Here is a 22215-nt window from a genome sequence, read left to right on the forward strand (position 1 = left end):
ACCTTAACGGCTGAGGACGTGCCTACAAAAAATGGTCGTTAATGACCAAGGACGTGCCTGGCACCTCCTCAGGGGTTTTAAGCGCTGGAAGCGATCGTGATCGCTTCCAGCCGCTTTCAAGGTATTGCAGCGATGCCTCAATATTGAGGCATCCTGCAATACCCTCTGTGGCCCCCTCTGAATTGGCTAGCGATGGTGCCGATCATTGGTGGTGTGGGAGGGATAGGAGGGAGGCGGGCCATCGCTGGAGGGGTTCCGGTGAGCGGTCATGAGAGGTCTAGGAGTGAGCGTGAGCGGGTGGGACTGCTACACTACAGCATCGGCAAATCTTTAGTGAAAGGGAAGGAAGGTGAGGGGGATACATGTTGGGAAAGGGATCTGGGAGGAGGTAGGGTATTAAGGGGGGGCAGCTACACTACAGAAAAAAATGTTTTTTTTTTTTTTTTAATAAAAAAAAGCCTAATAATTAGCAAACTGGGTACTGGCGGATAGGTAGAGGGGGAGGGTTAGAGAGCTGTTTGGGGGGGATCAGGGAGGCTGGGGGCTAAGGGGGGGATCCTACACTGCAGAATATATATATATATATTTATATAGCCTTTTATTTTAGTAGTGGCAGACTTTCAGCCAGTACTTAAGATAAGGGTGACAATTGTGGGGTGGGGGAGGAAGAGAGCTGTTTGAGAGGGGTCAGGGAGTGGGATGCGTCAGGTGGGAGGCTGAACTCTACACTAAAATTAAAATTAACACTACAAGCTACCGAATTAAACCCTTCACTTTTATGGCGAGAAAAACGGTATATAATATGTGTGGGTAGAGTAAATGAGTAAGAAGAAAATTACAGCTAAACACAAACACTGCAGAAATGTAAAAACAGCCCTGGTCCTTAACGGTAAGAAAATTGAAAAAATTGTCTGGTCACTATGGGGTTAAAAACATAAATTATGCTTACCAGATAATCTAATTTCCTTCTGTATAAGGAGAGTAAACAGCTTCATTCCTTACTGTTGGCAAATACTGAACCTGGCCACCTCTCCCACTTCCCCCAGTCATTCTGCCGAGGGAACAAGGAATAGTAGGAGAAATATCAGGGTATAAAAGGTGCCAAAAAAAAAATATAATTTAGGAGAACACTGGCGGGGGCCGTGGACTCTCCTTATACAGAAGGAAATTAAATTAACTGGTAAGCATAATTTATGTTTTCCTTCTTAATATAAGGAGAGTCCACAGCTTCATTCCTTACTGTTGGGATACCCAAGCTCTAGAAGACACTGAATGTTAATGGGAGGGACAAAAATAGAGGCGGACAAAAATAGAGGCGGACCCTAATCTGAGGGCACCACAGCCTGCTTCAGCTAAAGCAAAAACACCAAACTTTTAAAATTTAGAAAAAGTATGTAAGGAGGACCAGGTAGCCGCCTTACAAATCTGATCCATAGAGACCTCGTTCTTAAAGGCTCAAGAGAAAGCTACTGCTCTAGTAGAATGAGCCGTAATTCTCTGAGGAGGCTTATGTCCCGCTGTCTCATAAGCTAAGCGGATAACACTCCTTAACCAAAAAGAAAAGGAAGTCGCAGAGACCTTCTGCCCCTTACGCTTCCCAGAATAGGCAACAAACAAGGAAGGAGTTTGTCTAAAATCCTTAATATCCTGAAGATAGAACGTCAAGGCTTGAACCACGTCCAAATTATGAAGCCTTAGATCTGAACCCAGGTCTGATCTTAATCAGTGCCTTAACAAAAGACTGTACATGTGGAAGCTCCAAAAGCCTCTTGTGCAGGAAAGCAGACAGGGCAGAAAGACTCTTCTCCAGTCCATCCTGGAGAAACGATAGAATCCTGGCAACCTTATCCTTATGCCAGGGAAATCCACGCTCTTAACAACAGAATAAATAGGTTCTCCACACCTTATGATAGATGCAACGAGTAACTGGCTTACGAGCTCGAATGAGAGTATCAATAACTCATAAAAACCTCTCTTGGCAAGGACTAAGCGTTCAATCTCCATGTAGTCAGCCTCAGAGAATCTAGATTTTGATGAACAAAAATACCTTGTTCCAGCAGATCCCTGCGACAAGGTAATTTCCATTGAAGAAAAGATGACATCCCCAACAGATCCACGAACCACATCCTTTGCGGCCTCAATGGAGCAATCTGTATTCACTGACGCCTGCTCTTGCTTGATGCGGGCCACTACACAAGGAAGGAGTGGTAACGGCGGGATAAGGTAGATTAGACTGAACCTGCTGCATATCTCCGCAAACACTTCAGGATGGAGAGACCATTCCCCTGGATGAAAGTATTGTCTGCCGAGAAAATCTGCTTCCCAGTTGTCCACACCCGGAATGTGGTTCGCTGACAGCAAACAGCTGTGGGCCTCTGCCCACTGCAGGATTCAAGATACTTCCCTCATCACTAGGGAGCTTCTCGTTCCCCTCCTGATGGTTGATGTTAGCCACTGAGGTTATATTGTCTGATTGGAATCTGATAAACCGGGACAAACCCAGAAGAGGCCAAGCCTTCAGAGCATTGAAGATTGCTCGAAGTTCCAGAATGGTGATCGAGAGGGAGCGTTCCTCCTGAGACCACAGGCCCTGTGCCTTCTTGGTATCCCAAACAGCTCCCCATCCTGATAGACTCGGGTCCGTAGTCACAATCTCCCAGGATGGCCTTAGAAAGGATGTCCCTCTGGACAGATGATCTGGACAGAGCCACCAAGAGAGCGATTCTCTCGACCGGTTGTCAAGGGAAATCTGTTGAGACAGATCCGAATAATCTCTGTTCCACTGCCTCAGCATTCATAGTTGTATAGGTCTGAGGCGGAACCTATCGAAGGGAATTATATCCATGCTGGACACCATGAGACCAATTACCTCCATACACTGAGCCACAGATGGCCTTAAGGAGGTCCGGAGGGCAAGACATGCCGAAGCTAGCTTGCAACATCTCTGGTCTGTTAGAAATATCCTCATGGATATGGAGTCTATTATAGTACCCAGGAATTCTACCCAAGTGCTTGGAATCAGAGAACTCTTTTCTAAGTTTATCTTCCATCCATGAGATCGAAGAAGAGAGAGAAGAGATAGCGAATGGTCCTCCGCCAGACGAAAAGATGGTGCTTGTACCAGAATATCGTCCAAGTAGAGAGCTACTGCTATACCCCGGGTTTCGGCAACGACCAGAAGAATCCCTAGAACCTTCGTAAAAATTCTTGGAGCAGTAGCTAGACCAAAACAGAAGTGCAATAAACTGGAAGTGCTGGTCCAGGAACGCAAACCTTAGGAACTGGAAGTGAGCCTTGTGAAGATAAGAATCCTTCATATCTATAATGGTCATGAACTGTCCTTCCTGAACTAGAGGAAGGATGGACCTTACTGTCTCCATCTTAAGCGAGGGGACATTCAGAAACTTGTTTAAGCACTTTAGGTCCAGAATCGGGCAGAAAGTTCCCTCCTCCTTTGGGACCATGAACATGTTTGAATAGTATCCTAAACCTCTTTCTGCGATAGGAACCGGGACAATGACCCCTAGGGAGGACAGAAGCTGCACGCACCCCAGAAAGGCCCCCTCTTTTCTGGCTTTGAAGACAGGCTTGAAAGGAGAAATCTGCCCATGGGTGGTTGAGATTTGAAACCTATCTTGTATCCCTGAGCTATGACCTCCAGGACCCATGGATCCTGCACGTCCCTGAACCAAGTGTCTGAAAACAGTGACAGTCTGCCCCCTACATGATCCAGCGCCGAATCGGGGGCCGCCCCATCATGCCGACTTGGTCTTGGCGGGCTTCTAGCTCTGCTTGGATTTATTCCAGGATTGAGCCGGCTTCCAAGTACTCTTGGCTTGCTCGGGCTTAGAGGACTGTTGTCGTTGGGATTTCTCAGAAAGAAAGGAACGAAAATTAGAGCCTTGTCCCTTAGACTTGTTCTTTTTATCCAGCAGTAGGAAGGCACCCTTGCCCCCTGTAATCGTGGAGATAATGGAGTCCAGGCCTGGACCAAATACAATATTTCCCTTAAAAGGAAGGGAAAGGAGTCTAGACTTAGAAGTCATATCCGCAGACCAGGATTTCAGCCAGAGCGCCCGACAGGTCTGCACAGAAAAACCAGAAACCTTAGCATTTAGGCAAATGATCTGCATGTCTGCATCACAGATAAAATAATTAGCATTTCTCAAGGTCTTAATTCTTTCCTTGATAACGTTGAGGGGACCCTCCACCTCGATCAATTCTGATAAGGAGTCGCACCAGTAGGTCGCAGCTCCAGCAACTGAAGCAATAGCCGCTGCCGGTTCAAACAAGTATCCCGTATGCTGAAATATTTTTCTGAGAAAAGTTTCCATTTTCTTATCCATCGGCTCTCTGAACGACAAGCTATCCACAAGTGGGATAGTAGTACGCTTGGCCAGTGTGGAGACAGCACCACCCACCTTAGGGACCGGGAATACTTTTTTAAAGAAAAACAAAGGTGAAAAGAAAGATCCAATTCTATCCCACTCGTTCTTAATAATGTTTGCCATTTTTACAGGTACAGGAAAAGTTAATGGCACTACCCTGTCCTCATAAACTCTGACTACTTTAGGGATCAAAGGTTCATCAGGCAGCTTGGCCTCTGGAACCTCTAATGTAGACAGAACCTCCTTTAGAAGAAAACGTAAGTGTTCAATCTTAAATCTAAAGTCTGGTTCTTCCCCAGCAGGAGGCCTAAAGGTAGCAGACTCCGACTTAGAAAGTTCACCCTCTGAAGACTTAGAGTGTGACCCATCCTTGGATAACTAAAAAACAGATAAATCCAATAAATCACTATGTTTACCTTTCGCTTGCGCTTGGCGAGGTAAAGCACTAAGGGCCTCAGACACCACCGTCTTTAACTACGCTGTAAAGTCTGATGTAAAAGGCTCCCTCCAGAGGGAGGATCAGGCGTTCTACGGGAAGCTGCATGTGATGAGGGAGATGACTGATGGGTATGCACCTCACGGGACAGCGAGTCCTCAGTGGTGGATGGCTCAGTGATACTAATGGCGTTAACCTTCTTAGACCTAATAACTTTGTTGAGGCATGTGGAACATAGTTGAGAGGGCGGGCATACCAAGGCCTCCTCACAATAAAAACAGGTATTACTATTTGGAATAGAGGTAGTACCCTCAAGAATATCAGAATCCTTCATAGCTTAAAGCTGACAGTAGGACACAGAATAAAACAATCTTTTTATTTCTCACAAAAACTGCACCTTTATACTACCAATGGCTGGGGCACTCACCACCTCCTAGACCCAGACAAAAAAGCGGAAAAAAAAGTTTCAGACAGCTAAATAAAACTAAATAAAGAGTGCAACCACTCCCGGTCACGTGGTGCGCAAGGCAGGACCGCCCCCTGTTATGATAAAAAGGGCGCCAAGCTACAAGCTGTGCAGCTTTCAAAGTGAAAGTAAAAACCTGTGTGTTCCAGCCACATAACAGTCTATGAGCACAATAAAAGAATCCATGCTGTGGAACAGAAACACAGCCTTTCAAGTGTGACAGTCTTGTAGCATCGCTCCTGACATGGACTTGAGTGAAGAAAACGAGCAGGCAGTGAAACTTGTTAACACTGATTGCTTAAGGAGCTTTTAGCAGGCAGTCTGGATGGGTTCGCAGACTCTCCCTGCATCTCCAGACTCTAACTTTCGTCAATGCTCTTACTGAGAGGCTGACAAGACTACTTAAAACTCCAGTCCCATATCAAAGGACAGATACCCCTCCTAAGGAACTGCTCCGAAATCTTCTGACACTTCTCTGCCATCCTCCTGTGATGAAAGGCAAAGAATGACTGGGGGATGAGGGAAGTAGGAGAGGTATTTAAGCCTTTGGCTGGGGTGTCTTTGCCTCCTCCTGGTGGCCAGGTTCTCAAAGAACTTGTCTAGTCTTGATAGTTGGATCTCGTCCTCCATTCTCTTGGCTTTTGAATGTGCAGGACGATAGTATGATATTGCTGACACAGGTAGTAATGTTGCCGGATATTGATCTTACAGTTAGAGCCTAAAACCTCGGAGCTCTCCGAGGGGGAAGCGCCGCCTGTATTAAGCCACCACTTCAGGCCCCTATTGTCCAGGTCTGAGTTCTGGTTTCAAGAATACAGCCCCAAGATTGATAGAAAGCTCTAAAAAGAGCAAAGTGTTGATCAGTGAGTTGGTGTAGATGAAGTAGCTGTAAAACTATGCCTTTAATCTGCAGATTTAAAGAATTTCAACCGGTGCTCTAGAGAAGTCCAACCTCTCGGGATTTCTGTCGGGACACGCCCCCTATTTTTTATTTTGAACATATCACATATTAGTTTTTTAGTTTTCAAAACTGATTTTTTTATCTGCAGAAATAACACACCCCTTCTTCACAGCATATATGTAATCAAATACAGAGTTGAGAAATAGTCCTTAAAAGGACATAATCTTGAAAGAAAACTTTTGGGTTTCAGATAGGGCATACTATTTTCATATTTTACTTCCATTACCAAATATGATTCATTATCTTGGTATTCTTTGTTGAAGAACAATGCTCTACTGTGGCCTAGCTAAACACATTGGGTGAGAGTCACAAGCAGCTAGCTCACAGAAGTGCATTGCTTCTGAGCCTACTTTTTTTCCTAAGATATGGTGAGTCCACGGAATGATTAATTACTAGTGGGAATATCACTCCTGGCCAGCAGGAGGCGGCAAAGAGCACCACAGCAAAGCTGATATATATGTCACTTCTCTTACCCATAATCCCCAGTCATTCTCTTTGCCTGCTGTGCAAGGAGGAGGTGAAGTTTTGGGGTCTGATCTACAATCAAGATTTTGTTATTTTAAAAGCAGAGTAGGTTTGCTCTAAACTTTCTAAGGGGTCTAGCCTTAGCCCATGTCAGTCTCTTCAGTAGGGCAGTGGTGGCTTTTAAGCAATTGGAATCTTGTGGGGTACAATCCCCACTGTGTTTTCCCAAAACATTTTGCTGCCCTATTTAGATAGCCTGAGTAAGTTTACTCAGTCTTTCTGTATTCCACAGGTCCATGTAAGGGAACGCATTCTCTCAAACCAGGTGAGATATCCTGCTCCTGGACAGATGAATATTAAGGTAAGCGCCATTTTATTTTTAGCAGGGAAAAATTTGGCACTTATTCAGCTGAAACGCTGCAGGGGGGTGTTTTTTTTATTATTCCGTCAGGGTGCAGTTTTTTTTTTTGTCAGTTTTAGCAGGCACTGTTAGTGTGAGGAGTTTTTAATTTTTATTGATGGCTCAATGGGGTTCCATTTTCTAACAGATTATGTACTTTTTATAAGTTTTTTTTTTTTTAAAAAAAAGAGAAAAACTGCTAGCTGAAGGACTGCCCCTTTTAGGGTGGTTCAGTTTCTTGATGACGGAGTACTTTTGGCGCTTTTTTTTCACTTCCTGTGGAGTGAGGTGCACATTTTTAAGATGTCTCTGCTGCTTTGATTGCTTCTTGCCGTTTTAGCTTCTCTGGAATCCGGATTGTAAACAGGATTGTTTTTTCCTCAGTTTGCTGCGGGTTGCAGGACAGGTAGGGCACCTCAGTAATTCTGCTGAGGTGTAGAGTGTTGCCTGGGGTATGTTTTCTTGATTTGGTAATTTAAAGGGAACATTTAATTGAATACTGTTTTTGTTCCGTGCTATATCCTTTGTTATAAAAGATTTAAAAAAAATAAAAAATGTTTTTCTTTGATTCTTTTGTATTATGGATCAGGAGACTGTGCAGAATGTTACCTGTAGCCTATGTTTTGATGCCCAGGTGGAACTCCCAGTACCTTTTTGTTCTTCATGTATTGAAAGAACTTTAGCTTTTAGAAATAGACTTTTTGACCCTGAGCCATCATTAGCTAAGGCGGATGCTGTTCAGGAGCCTCCTGTTTCAGATGTGCCGCAGCTTTATCCTTAAGCGTCCCAATCCTATTCATCTGCACGTGCAGTGCCCTGCATATCCTCTCATGCTCCATCTGGAATTACTTTGCAAGATATTGCTGCCCAGGTATCTTCTGCGGTATCTGAGGCGCCGTCTGCTTTTCCCATGCTGCAGGGAAAACGCAAAAGGAAGTTTAAAGAAACAGTAAGTAAGGTTTCTGATCCCGAGGTGGCTAATCATAGTATTTCCTCTCAGAAGTCTGAGGATGAAATTTCGTACTCAGGCAGTGTAAATCCTTCTGCTGATGCTGAAGTTGTGCCCTTCAGATTTAAGCTGGAACACCTCCGCTTGTTACTTAAGGAGGTTTTGGCTACCTTAGATGACTCCGATACTACTATCGTTGCTAACCCTAAGAAGTCTAGTAAGCTGAACAAGTATTTTGATGTTCCCTCTCCGGTGGATGCATTTCCTGTTCCAGATCGTGCTTCTGAGATTATTGCATGAGAATGGGAGAGACCTGGTATTCCTTTTTCTCCATCTCCTATTTTTAAGAAGATGTCTCCTATAGCTGATTCTATTAAGGAATCGTGGCAAACGGTTCCTAGGGTGGAACAGTTTGCAATGTTTTCTTTCCTAAGATATGATGAGTCCACAACGTCATCAATTACTAGTGGGAACCAATACCCAAGCTAGAGGACACAGATGACTAGGGAGGGATAACAAGACAGGCAGACCTAAATAAAAGGCACCACTGCTTGAAGAACCTTTCTCCCAAAAGAAGCCTCAGCTGAGGCAAAAGTATCAAATTTGTAAAATTTGTAAAAAGTATGCAGAGAGGACAAAGTTGCAGCCCTGCAAATCTGTTCCACAGAAGCTTCATTTTTAAAAGCCCAAGAAGACGAGACAACCCTAGTGGAATGAGTGTTATTCTGCCATGAGGCTGCTGTCCAGCAGTCTCATAAGCAAAATGGATTATACTTCTCACCCAGAGAGAAAGAGAAGTAGCAGTAGCCTTCTGACCTTTACGCTTTCCAGCAAAACAAACAGGGCAGAAAACTGACGAAAATCCTTAGTCGCCTGTAGGTAGAATTTTAGAGCACACACAACGTCAAGGTTGTGCAACAAACGTTCCTTATGAGAAGAAGGATTAGGATATAGAGAAGGAACAACAATTTCCTGATTAATATTTCTGTCCGAAACTACTTTAGGAAGAAAACCCAACTTAGTACGAAGAACTGCCTTATCAGCATGGAAGATAAGATAAGGCGAATCACAGTGCAAAGCCGAGAGTTCTGAGACTCTCCGAGCAGAAGAAATAGCAATAAGAAACAAAACCTTCCAAGATAACAACTTAATATCTACAGAATGCAATGGCTCAAACGGAGCCTGCTGCAAAACTTTAAGAACAAGGTTAAGGCACCAAGGCGGAGCAACAGACTTAAACACAGGTCTGATTCTTACCAGAGCCTGACAAAAAGATTGACCATCTGGTACATCTGCCAGAAGCTTGTGTAATAAAATAGATAAAGCAGAAATCTGACCCTTCAGAGAACTGACTGACAATCCCTTCTCCAGACCTTCCTGGAGAAAATACAAAATCCTAGGAATCCTAACCCTATTCCAATAGTAGCCTTTGGATTCATACCTTATGGTAAATCTTTCTAGTAACAGGCTTGCTTCCCAGTTGTCCACACCTGGAATGTGGATGGCACACAGACAGCAATTGTGAGCTTCCGCCCACTGAATAATCCGAGCCACCTGCTTCATGGCTAAGAAACTCTGAGTTCCTCCCTGGTGGTTGATGTAAGCCACTGAGGTGATATTGTATGACTGGAACCTGATAAACTGGGCTAAGGACAATTGAGGCAAAGCCAGCAGCACATTGTTAATCGCTCTCAACTCCAATATATATATGGGGACAGCAGACTCCTCCCGAGTCCATAGTCCCTGCATCGTTAACGATTCCCAGACAGCTCCCCAACCCAGCAGGCTGGCATAGGCGGTTACAATCACTCAGGAAGGTCTCCGGAAGCAGGTGCCTCGAGACAGATGATCCTGAGAGAGCCACCACGGGAGAGAGTCTCTTGTCAACTGATCTAGATCTATTCTCTGAGACAGATCCGAATGGTCCCCGTTCCATGGAAGCGACCTTTAGATCAATTACCTCCATACATTGAGCCACTGATGGCCGGACAGTAGACTGCAGAGAGAGGCAAGAGGAGAGAATTTTGGATCTATTATGGTCTCTAAGAAAACCACCCTTGTAGTTGGAACAAGGGAATTCTTTTCCAGATTCATTTTCCAAGTTTGCTTGTTGAAAAGATGGCGCTTGAACCAATATATCGTCCAGGTACAGGTATGGCACCACTGCAATTCCCTGAGACCTTATTACTGCCAAGAGAGACCCCAGAACCTTTGAGAAAATTCTGGGAGCTGTGGCAAGGCCAAAATGAAGAGCCACAAACTGAAAATGTTTGTCTAGAAAGGCGAATCTCAGGAACCTGTGATGATCCCTGTGAATGGGAACATGAAGATACGCATCCTTCAGGTCTATGGTCGTCATGAACTAACCCTCTTAGGAAGGGAAGCAGGGTACCCTGAGAAACTTGTTTGGACACTTTAGGTCTAGAATAGGACGAAAATTTCCCTCCTTTTTAGGAACCACAAACAGATTTGAATAGAATCCAAGGCCCTGCTCTCTTACAGGAACTACTATGTCCACAGCCCAAGGATCTGGGACATCTCGTACCCATGCTTGATAAAACAGAGAAAGTCTGCCCACCACTTGATTCGGTCCAGGACCGGGGGCAAACCCTTAATGCTGACTTAGACTCAGCTGCAGGTTTCTTAGATTGCTTCCCCTTGTTCCAAGACTGATTGTGCTTCCAAGAAGATTTGTATTGTTCCTGCTTGGAAGAGGAAGGCTTTCCTTTGAAGTTACGAAATTAACAAAAATTACTTTCAGTACAGTATGCCATGAATCTTTAATGGAGTCAGCGACAGGGAACATTTTTATAAAAATAGGAGATGGAGAAAACGATATCCCTGGCTTTTCCCATTCCTGCGCAATAATTTCTGTTAAACAGTCTGGAGCAGGAAACACTTCCACAGAGGAAGGAACATCAAAGTATTTATTCAGTTTACTTGATTTTTTTTTTTAGGGTTGACAGCGACAGGCGGATCAGTCGTCCAAAGTAGCCAAGACCTCCTTTAACAACACACAAAGGTGTTCAAGATTAAATCTGAAGGATACTACTTCAGCATCAGATGATGGAATTAAAAATGTCAGAATCTGAGATTTCACCCACAGAGGCTACCGACGTATCCCCTTTCTCAGACTCATGAGGAAGGGCATGTGGAGTTATAAAATATAGAATATGGAATGTAGAGTTATAAATGTAATTAACATAGATAGGATTAGTCAGAATTTAGTTAGTAATGGGTTAATGCTTTTTCAAGGGCACTGCATTACATGTACATTCAGTTGCTCCTGTCAATCAAAACACCTTTACTGCTAGCTAGACACTTATTATTATTAACTTCCTATAGACTGTGCATGAACAAGTTAAAATAGAATTTTCTATGTGTCAGCCAAAATTTTAAACGCCTAGATTACGAGTTTTGCGGTAAGCTTAAAAAGCAGCCGGTCCTAACACTGCTTTTTAACGCCCACTGGTATTACGAGTCTTGCAGGTACAGGTCTACCGCTCACTTTTTTGGCCAGACTTGGCAATACCGCAAATCCACTTACGTAAATTGCGTATCCTCTTTTTTCAATGGGACTTGCATAGCGCTGGTATTACGAGTCTGCCAAAAAGTGAGCGGTAGACCCTCGACTGTCAAGACTGGTATCGCATTTTAAAGTCAGTAGTTAAGAGTTTTACACTACAAAGCCGTAGCATAAAACTCTTAACTAAAGTGCTAAAAAGTACACAAACACCCATAAACTACCTATTAACCCCTAAACCGAGGCCCTCCCACATCGCAAACACTAAAAGAAATTTTTTAACCCCTAATCTGCCGAACCAGACATCGCCGCCACTATTAACCCCTAAACCACCGCTCTCCCGCCTCGCAAACATTAGTTAATTATTATTAACCTCTAATCTGCCATCCCTAACATCGCCGCCACCTACCTACATTTATTAACCCATAATCTGCTGCCCCCAATGTCGCCGCCACTATATTAAAGTTATTAGCCCCTAAATCTAAGTATAACCCTAACACCCCCTAACTTAAATATAATTAAAAGAAATCTAACTAAAAATTCCTATCATTAACTAAATTATTCCTATTTAAAACTAAATACTTACCTGTAAAATAAACCCTAAGCTAGCTACAATATAACTAATAGTTACATTGTAGCTATCTTAGGGTTTATTTTTATTTTACAGGCAAGTTTGTATTTATTTTAACTAGGTAGAATAGTTATTAAATAGTTATTAACTATTTAATAACTACCTAGCTTAAATAAATACAAAAGTACATGTAAAATAAAACCTAGCCTAAGTTACAATTACACCTAACACTACAATTAAATAAATTAACTAAATTAAATACAATTAAATAAATTACATAAAATGAGCTAAATTAAATTAGCTAAAGTACAAAAAAACAAACACACACTAAATTACAGAAAATAATAAACAAATTACAGATATTTAAACTAGTTACACCTAATCTAATAGCCCTCTTAAAATAAAAAAGCCCCCCCAAAATAAAAAAAAAACCTTGCCCAAACTAAACTACCAATAGCCCTTAAAAGGGCCTTTTGCGGAGCATTGCACCAAAGTAATCAGCTCTTTTAGCTGTAAAAAAAATACAAACAACCCCCCCCAACAGTAAAACCCACCACCCACACAACCAACCCCCCAAATAAAACCCTAACTTAAAAAAACCTAAGCTCCTCATTGCCCTGAAAAGGGCATTTGGATGGGCATTGCCCTTAAAAGGGCAGTTAGCTCTTTTGCCGCCCAAAGTCCCTAACCTAAAAATAAAACCCACCCAATACACCCTTAAAAAAATAACTTACCCCCTGAAGATCGACTTACCGGGAGACGTCTTCATCCAAGCCGGGAGAAGTGGTCCTCCAGATGGGCAGAAGTCTTCATCCAAGCCAGGCAGAAGTGGTCCTCCAGACGGGCAGAAGTCTTCATCCAGACAGCATCTTCTATCTTCATCCATCTGGCGCGGAGCGGGTCCATCTTCAAGACATCCAACACGGAGCATCCTCTTCATCCGACGACTAAAACAGAATGAAGGTACCTTTAAGTGATGTCATCCAAGATGGCGTCCCTTAGAATTCTATCAGCCAATCGGAATTAAGGTAGAAAAAATCCTAATGGCTGATGCAATCAGCCAATAGGATTGAAGTTCAATCCTATTGGCTGATCCAATCAGCCAATAGAATGCGAGCTCAATCCTATTGGCTGATTAGATCAGCCAATAGGATTCAACTTCAATCCTATTGACTGATTGCATCAGCCAATTGGAATTAAGGTAGAAAAAATCCTATCAGCCAATCGAAATCTAAGGGACGCCATCTTGGATGACGTTACATAAAGGTACCTTCATTCTGTGTTAGTCGTCGCCAGAAGTGAATGCTCCGCGTCGGATGTCTTGAAGATGGACCCGCTCCACGCCGGATGGATGAAAATAGAAGATGCCGTCTGGATGAAGACTTCTGCCCAGCTTGGATGAAGACTTCTAACCGTCTGGAGGACCACTTCGTCCGGCTTGGATGAAGACATCTCCCGGTAAGTCGATCTTCAGGGGGTTAGTGTCAGGTTTTTTTAAGGGTGTATTGGGTGGGTTCTATTTTTTAGATTAGGGTTTGGGCGGCAAAAGAGCTAACTGCCCTTTTAAGGGCAATGCTCATCCAAATGCCCTTTTCAGGGCAATGGGAAGCATAGGTTTTTTTAGTTAGGTTTTTATTTGGGGGGTTGGTTGTGTGGGTGGTGAGTTTTACTGTTGGGGGGGTTGTTTGTTATTTTTTTTTACAGGTAAAAGAGCTGATTACTTTGGGGCAAGGCCCAGCAAAAGGCCCTTTTAAGGGCTATTTGGTAGTTTAGTTTAGGTTATGTTTTTTTTTGGGTATTTTTTTTAGATTAGGTGTAATTACTTTAAATTTCTGTAATTTGTTTATTATTTTCTGTAATTTTTTTGTACTTTAGCTAATTTAATTTAGCTAATTGTATGTAATTTATTTAATTGTATTTAATTTAGTTAATTTATTTAATTATAGTGTAGTGTAAGGTGTAATTCTAACTTAGGTTAGGTTTTATTTTACAGGTACTTTTGTATTTATTTTAGCTAGGTAGTTATTAAATAGTTAATAACTATTTAATATCTATTCTACCTAGTAAAAATAAATACAAACTTGCCTGTAAAATAAAAATAAACCCTAAGCTAGATACAATGCAACTATTAGTTATATTGTAGCTATCTTAGGGTTTATTTTATAGGTAAGTATTTAGTTTTAAATAGGAATTATTTAGGTAATGATAGGAATATTTATTTAGATTTATTGTAATTATATTGAAGTTAGTGGGTGTTAGGTTTAGGGTTATACTTACATTTAGGGGTTAATAACTTTAATATAGGGCGGTGACGTTAGGGACGGCAGATTAGGGGTTAATAAATGTAGGTAGGTGGCGGCGACGTTGGGGTGGCAGATTAGGGGTTAATAAGTGTAGGTAGGTTGCAGCGACATTAGGGGCCGCAGATTAGAGGTTCATAAGTATATTGTAGGTGGCGGCTATGTCGGGGGAGGCAGATTAGGGGTTAATAAGTGTTTAGACTCGAGGTTCATGTTAGGGTGTTAGGTGTAAACATACATTTTATTTCCCCATAGGAATCAATGGGGCTGCGTTAGTGAGATTTACGCTGCTTTTTTGCAGGTGTTAGACTTTTTTTCAGCTGACTCTCCCCGTGGATTCCTATGGGGAAATCGTGCACGAGCACGTACGACCAGCTCACCGCTGACTTAAGCAGCAGTGGTATTGGAGTGCGGTAATGAGCAAAATTTTGCTCAACGCTCACTTCTTGTCTTTTAACGATGGGTTTATGAAAACTCGTAATACCAGCGCTGCATGTAAGTGAGCTGTGAGGGAAAACTGCTTGTTAGCATCGCACAGCCTCTAACGAAAAACTCGTAATCTGTGCCAAAGTCTTTTAAGGTAGTTAACATATACAGGTGGCCCTTGTTTTACAACGGTTCAATTTACACCGTTTCAGAATAACAACCTTTTTTTTTTAGTCATGTGACTGCTACTGAAAAGCATTGAGAAGCAGTGCATTTATTAAAATAGCCAGTAGGTGGAGCTGTCCGCTTGTGTTGCAGCAAAGCCAAGCAAGCTGAAATTAATCAGCTTAACCAGACCTGAGCTATCGAGCAGATTTCAAAGTGAACAATATCTTCCTGTATATAAATCAGTCCAGATTGAAATGCATAGAAATAACTGTTTGCAGAAAAATGCAAGTTAAGTCTGTGTTGTGTGCTTATTTTATTAGGTTTATAATGCTGTTTAGCAAATGTTTTTGTTCATTTAACTTAGTTTACTTATATATTCTGTGTTGTGTGATTTTATTAGGTTTATAATGCTGTTTAGCATTTAAAGTCTTCATTTCAAAGCTTTGAAAATAATGTATTAGGTGTTACTTATGACAATTTTGAGAGGGGCCTGGAACCTATCTCCCTCACTCTTCCCATTGACTTACATTATAAACTGGGTTTTAATTTACAATGGTTTCGATTTACAACCATTCCTTCTGGAACCTAACCCCGGCGTAAACTGAGGGCTACCTGTATAGAATTAGCCTTTCACTTAAGGGAAGGTCTAATTTGATTGGTTTAAATTGTGTATATAAGCTTTGAATTTGTATTAAGCTATTGTTATCTTTTACCTTCAGATCTCAAGGTATGTATTAATCTTGTTGTGATTAATTAATGATTTATGTCAACTAATATTTGATAGCTATGAGATTAATTTAATCTGTTAGATAACCCAGATTGAATATTTGTCTATACTTAGGGTTTTGTCTAATCAAGGCATATAATATTTATATTAAAGAATAATTCTTACAGCATCTCTTTTTGTGAGAATTATGCATACATCTGTTGCTAAACACTCATTTAGTACAAATCTCTAGACTGAGGAATACGACAGGGCAACCTAAGTAGCAGACAATGGAAAAGAAACCTTACTTTCTGACTCTCTAAATTTCCTCTTCCGTTTTCCCTTTAACATGGGAAAAGCAGATAATGCCGCAGATACAGCTGAAGATACCTGTGCAGCAATATCTGCAGGCAAATAAACTCCGCTAGGAGATTGAGAGGAAGTGCAGGTCTTTTTAACGCATGAGGAGCAAAATTGCATGGGGGCAACAATTTGGGCCTCTAAACATAGTTAACATGTATTTAAAAGAGCAGCCTCCTGCTCCAATTCAATATCAGACATTGTAAAATAGCCCCTAAACACTGAATAAGAGTTGTTCTGTGTCTTTAAATATCTCAGAGCGAAATCATGCTCAGGAAAGACTAGAACCCAAGGAACCTCTACAACCCAGCAGGCTGAGGTACACCTACCTGCCCTCCGGACAACTTTGTAGACAGAGTCCTTTATTTGGAGCTCAGGAAAGTACAGTCGACACCGCTCCGACTATGAGCAGAGAAGAGGAAGTCACATGATCGTTCGAACACGAAACTGCACCACAAAGCACGCACAACTCCGGCATCCAGCCGTTCCTCTTAAGTAAAAGATTTAACCGCTCTGGCTGAGAGGATATGTAGTAGATCGCACAGCACTAAAGAGCCAGTCTGAGAAACTAAACGTTCAATCCGCTTCCCAGTTGTCTATTTTGCGCTGTCAAAAACACACCGATTTCCTCCATAGTTCTAATAAATAAAGACTTGGTCCCACCAAAGTTAACCCCTTAATCCAGAAGGATGAACACTGTCGCTCTCACATACAAATTTAAGTGCCTGCACATTGCCTTACTTAACATCCTTACCAAGGATATTTTCTATGTCCCAGAATATTGCAGCCTTCAGTGACAGCCCATATAAGACACAAGCACCTACCTGCATTCTAGCCGTCCGGCAGGAGGACAGCTCACAAGGCGTGGAAGGACGCCAACACCTTACAGAGGCCTGTGGAAAAAAAGGAAGAACAGAGTATACCTACCCTGGCTTTCTATACTAGGGCAGCAACATGTTAGGAAAACGCAGCAAGGCCCACCTTACAAGTTCCTGCTTTAAAGCCACCACTACTCTACTGAAGAGATTGACGTAGACTACAGCTATACCCAACACTTGCTTGTAGCGAAAGAAATCCAATTTTTTTCAGACACCAAAACTTCACCTTCTCCATTTACAGAGGCAAAGAGAATGACTGGGGATTATGGGTAGGGGAGTGAAACTTAACAGCTTTGCTGTGGTGCTCTTTGACTCCTCCTGATGGCCAGGAGTGATATTCCCACTAGTAATTGATGACATTGTGGACTCACCATATTAATTTAGTAATTTTTTATAATATTATTTAAAAAAAAAATAGTAATTGAAAAGTTTAGATTTCAGAATAAATTTGGATTTAGGAATTCCAGATTTGGAGATTTGTACTTGTAGTTTTATTTATTGTACGCTTACCTATTACTGTAACGAGGGTATCATATTCTTTGGGAAGAGGTGCTTCAAAAACCATTCCTCTCAGTTTGTCAATAGAAGGTGCTTTGTTCTGTAGACCTCCAAATTTTCCATTACTGCGAATTCTATCCCCATTTCTGGTTAACAACGTGGGGCAGTATGAAAACTGTACAAGCTTTAGAAAGAGAGATTTTCAAGAGTTACAAAAAAAAAAAGTGACATAAAGGGAATGTAATCTATAGGAGATAATTTTTTTTCCAGTGAATGGCATACCAATCTACCATTAGAACAATTATATATTAAACTGTATAATGGAATTAGGCAGATTGCTAAATTCCATTAAATACAAAGAAAACAAAAAAGGGAGAATTCACTAAACCAACTGATTGTTAAATTTATTTAATACTATATACACTTTATAAACATCACTGATATACGGCCAGTGCTACCACTATACCATGATGGACTATTATATCAATTATTGTCATCATAATAAAATATAATCCATGTATAGTGTCAAGATTTATATAGGGCTAGATTACAAGTGCTGTTCGAGCATAAACTTCTCTAGACGTAATCTTTTTGTGCACGCGGGTTAGCGGAGGTATTACAACTTTAAAGTTTTTATTGTAAATACAGTACATATATATATATATATATACATACACACTGTATATATATAATCTGTATATACCTATTGTGACGACCAGGGTTAACCAAATCTGCACCAGTCACTTGTTTGGAACAGAACTTAACAGACTCGTTCCACCTTAACCAATTTGTGACAGTCTAGCCACTGCAGACAAGCCTGTGACTTAGTTCAGTGGGTGCAACACTCTCTTGTCTGTTCTAGACCTAGAAAAAATGCCCCAAACTCTCCTTTAATACTATCTAAAAAAGGACTCACTCTTGCCCTTGTCTCAACTAACCCACAGCTCCCCAGAGATAAAATAAGTCACCCCTATGAATAAAAACGTGAGAAGTGTGTGGTATAATCTCTAAGGAGCGCAATACTGCAGAGGAAAGTGTCTAGTATAACTTTATGTGAATACTACGTGTAAAGTTTCTGAGCAGAAATTCTACCACAGGAGGTTTACATAATATAAATATATAAGTCAATGTATAGTATACAATATGCTATGCAACATATATACATATATATATAAAGAAGATATTCAATAATATCAATCACATTTATTTATATAAATAAAAAAGGAACAAAATCTAGTACAGGTAAAAAATAAATAAATTACAAAATAAATGATACGTGACCGGTCACTGGCATAATACAATATATGAATATCGCTACTATAGGCCAAAAGTTAAAAGTGCAACTTAAAAAGTCTGATTGTTAAATCTACAGATAAACCTTTTGTAAGGTAATCCACCATATATACTTGATAAACTGGTTCACTATGGTCAAAGTTTAGTGATGTAATTGTTCACCTTTGTGTTTTGCTGATAGGTATCAGATATCACATTAATCTGATGTATGTAATAAATGTTACTTGCAGACACAAATGTAGCCAGTGGTTATGGAATAGGAGTATATTGTAGATCCATAGGAGGCAAAAGACAAGTCCCTGAGACCAATTATGGAAAGTCTGTTACAAAGTTTTCAGAGGTGAAACAAAGAGCCACCAACCATACCACATATACATCCCTCTGACAAACAATGTACTCTGAAGGGAAAACTGGCCTCAACATAGACTGAAATCCCTCTATTTGTAGACTCAAATGCACATCTTCATCCTTCAACTAGCAGCGGATGCAAAGACAAGACTAAGGTATCTGTAAGATGGGAGGAGTTTGTTTTATGGCTCTTGGGGTTTGAGAAACTTTGCCTCACCCTAGTGGTAGGAAAAGGTAATTTCAAAGGAGTAATGGATTGTGGACGCTCACGGCCTGTATGAAAGAAACGTATATAAACTGGGTACTGGCAGACAGTTGCCAGTACTGAAGATGCCAGAGACCGTTGGGAGGAGGGATGGTTAGAGAGTTGTTTGGGAGGGATCAGAAAGGAGGGAGGATAAGGAGGATCCTACACAGCAGAAAATAAATACAATTAATTAAAGGGACAGTCAAGTCCAAAATAAACTTTCATGATTTAAATAGGGCATGTAATTTTAAACAACTTTCCAATTTACTTTTATCACCAATTTTGCTTTGTTCTTTTTGTATTCTTGATTGAAAGCTAAACCTAAACGTAACAAAAAAAATCAAAGACAGAAACTACATGTCCAAAGCATGTATAGGTTCAAAAGTAGAAACCTGTAACGTTTGCAAAAAAAACAAGTAAAGTTCCAAGAAGGAAGTGCTAGTAAATAGACCTTTATCTGAACCCTCTTTCAAAAGAAGTATTCTTGGAATTCTAAAAGAACCCTGTGAAAAGGATTACAAACTTAGGAAAACTGATACCCAGTGTTCCTTCCTGGGAAGAGAAATACTGGAAATTATAAAGAAATGTTTCTGTGTCCAAATAAAAAACCCCTGAGACTTCATTCATTGCTAAGGAACTACATGTTCCCCCCTTGATGAATGATATAAGACACAGCTGTAACATTGTCTGATTGAAAGTCAGATAAGATTCTCTTTTCAGAAGAAAAGTTCCAAGATAATTATTGGAAACCTCAAGTCCTAAGTAATCCAATTCGCTGTGCTTTCCTGGACACCCAGACTAAACCCCAATACAAGAGATTGGTGTATGTAGATATTATTCAAGTTGGGTGAATAAAGGACACTCCCAGAAAAATAGATTGGTAATCTATCAACCAGGACTCTGAGATAGATGAGTGTAATTATTTTTATACCATTTTCGAAGTTAAAGAGGTCTCATATGAAACAATGCAAAAGAAAGAGCTTCTGATGCGGCAGTCATCAGACCTAACCTTTCCATTCATTGATACATTGGGTAAATAGTTAATATGTATCTATTTCGAAAATAAGAATTCTGAAAAACTTGTTTAATGTCTATAATTCCAGAATAGACAAAAAATTACTCTTTTTTGGGAACAATGGAAAGGATGGAAAAAAAAAGAAAAAGTAAATTTATGCTTACCTGATAAATTAATTTCTTCTACGATATGACGAGTCCACGGATTTCATCCTTACTTGTGGGATATTAACCTCCAGCTAACAGGAAGTGGCAAAGAGCACCACAGCAGAGCTGTATATATAGCTCCTCCCTTCCCTCCACCCCCAGTCATTCGACCAAAGGTTTAGGAAGAGAAAGGAAAAGCTAAAGGTGCAGAGGTGACTGAAGTTATAAAAAATAAAATATAATCTAATCTGTCTGAAAAAATGACAGGGAGGGCCGTGGACTTGTTGTATCGTAGAAGAAATTAATTTATCAGGTAAGCATAAATTTACTTTTCTTCTACAAGATACGACGAGTCCACGGATTTCATCCTTACTTGTGGGATACAATACCAAAGCTACAGGACACGGATGAAACGGGAGGGACAAGACAGAGACCTAAACGGAAGGCACCACTGCTTGAAGAACCTTTCTCCCAAAAACAGCCTCAGAAGAAGCAAAAGTATCAAATTTGGAAAATTTGGAAAAAGTATGAAGAGACGACCAAGTCGCAGCGTTGCAAATCTGTTCAACAGAAGCATCGTTTTTAAAAGCCCATGTGGAAGCCACAGTCCTAGTAGAATGAGCCGAAACTCTTTCAGGAGGCTGCTGTCCAGCAGTCTCATATGCCAGACGGATGATACTCTTCAGCCATAAAGAAAGAGGTAGCCGTAGCTTTCTGACCCCTACGCTTTCCAGAATAAACAATGAATAATGAAGAAGATTGACGGAAATCCTTAGTTGACTGCAAGTAAAACTTCAAGGCATGGACCACGTCCAGGTTATGGAACTTACGCTCCTTCTTAGAAGAAGGATTAGGACATAATGAAGGAACAACAATTTCCTGATTAATATTCTTATTAGAAACAACCTTAGGGAGGAAACCAGGTTTGGTACGTAAAACCACCTTATCAGAATGGAAGATAAGATAAGGTGAATCACATTGTAATGCTGAAAGCGCAAAAACTATACGAGCAGAAGAAATAGCAACCAAAAACAAAACTTTCCAAGATAACAGCTTAATATCTATGGAATGCATAGGTTCAAACGGAACCCCTTGAAGAACATTAAGAACAAAATTCAAACTCCTTCTTGGATAAATGACAGAATCCTGGGAATCCTAACTTTACTCCATGAGTACCCTTGGATTCACACCAAAAACATAATTTATGTAAGAACTTACCTGATAAATTAATTTCTTTCATATTAGCAAGAGTCCATGAGCTAGTGACGTATGGGATATACATTCCTACCAGGAGGGGCAAAGTTTCCCAAACCTCAAAATGCCTACAAATACACCCCTCACCACACCCACAAATCAGTTTAACGAATAGCCAAGAAGTGGGGTGATAAGAAAAAAGTGCGAAAGCATAAAAAATAAGGAATTGGAATAATTGTGCTTTATACAAAAAAATCATAACCACCACAAAAAGGGTGGGCCTCATGGACTCTTGCTAATATGAAAGAAATGAATTTATCAGGTAAGTTCTTACATAAATTATGTTTTCTTTCATGTAATTAGCAAGAGTCCATGAGCTAGTGACGTATGGGATAATTAATACCCAAGATGTGGATCTTCCACGCAAGAGTCACTAGAGAGGGAGGGATAAAATAAAGACAGCCAATTCCGCTGAAA

At 40.9% G+C, this 22215-nt stretch overlaps 1 protein-coding gene across 1 annotated transcript in view; it reads right to left on the reverse strand.

Moving 5' to 3' along the window:
* SMCHD1 (structural maintenance of chromosomes flexible hinge domain containing 1) overlaps nt 1-22215 on the reverse strand; it is a 1770687-nt gene that overhangs the window by 26789 nt on the left and 1721683 nt on the right. Inside the window, exon 44 of the mRNA XM_053715865.1 lies at nt 17508-17679. Coding sequence (XP_053571840.1) covers nt 17508-17679 — 172 coding nt within the window. The remainder of the gene's footprint in view (nt 1-17507; nt 17680-22215) is intronic.

This window comes from Bombina bombina, chromosome 5 (genome assembly GCF_027579735.1).
Source record: "Bombina bombina isolate aBomBom1 chromosome 5, aBomBom1.pri, whole genome shotgun sequence".
Classification (NCBI taxonomy): Eukaryota; Metazoa; Chordata; class Amphibia; order Anura; family Bombinatoridae; genus Bombina; species Bombina bombina.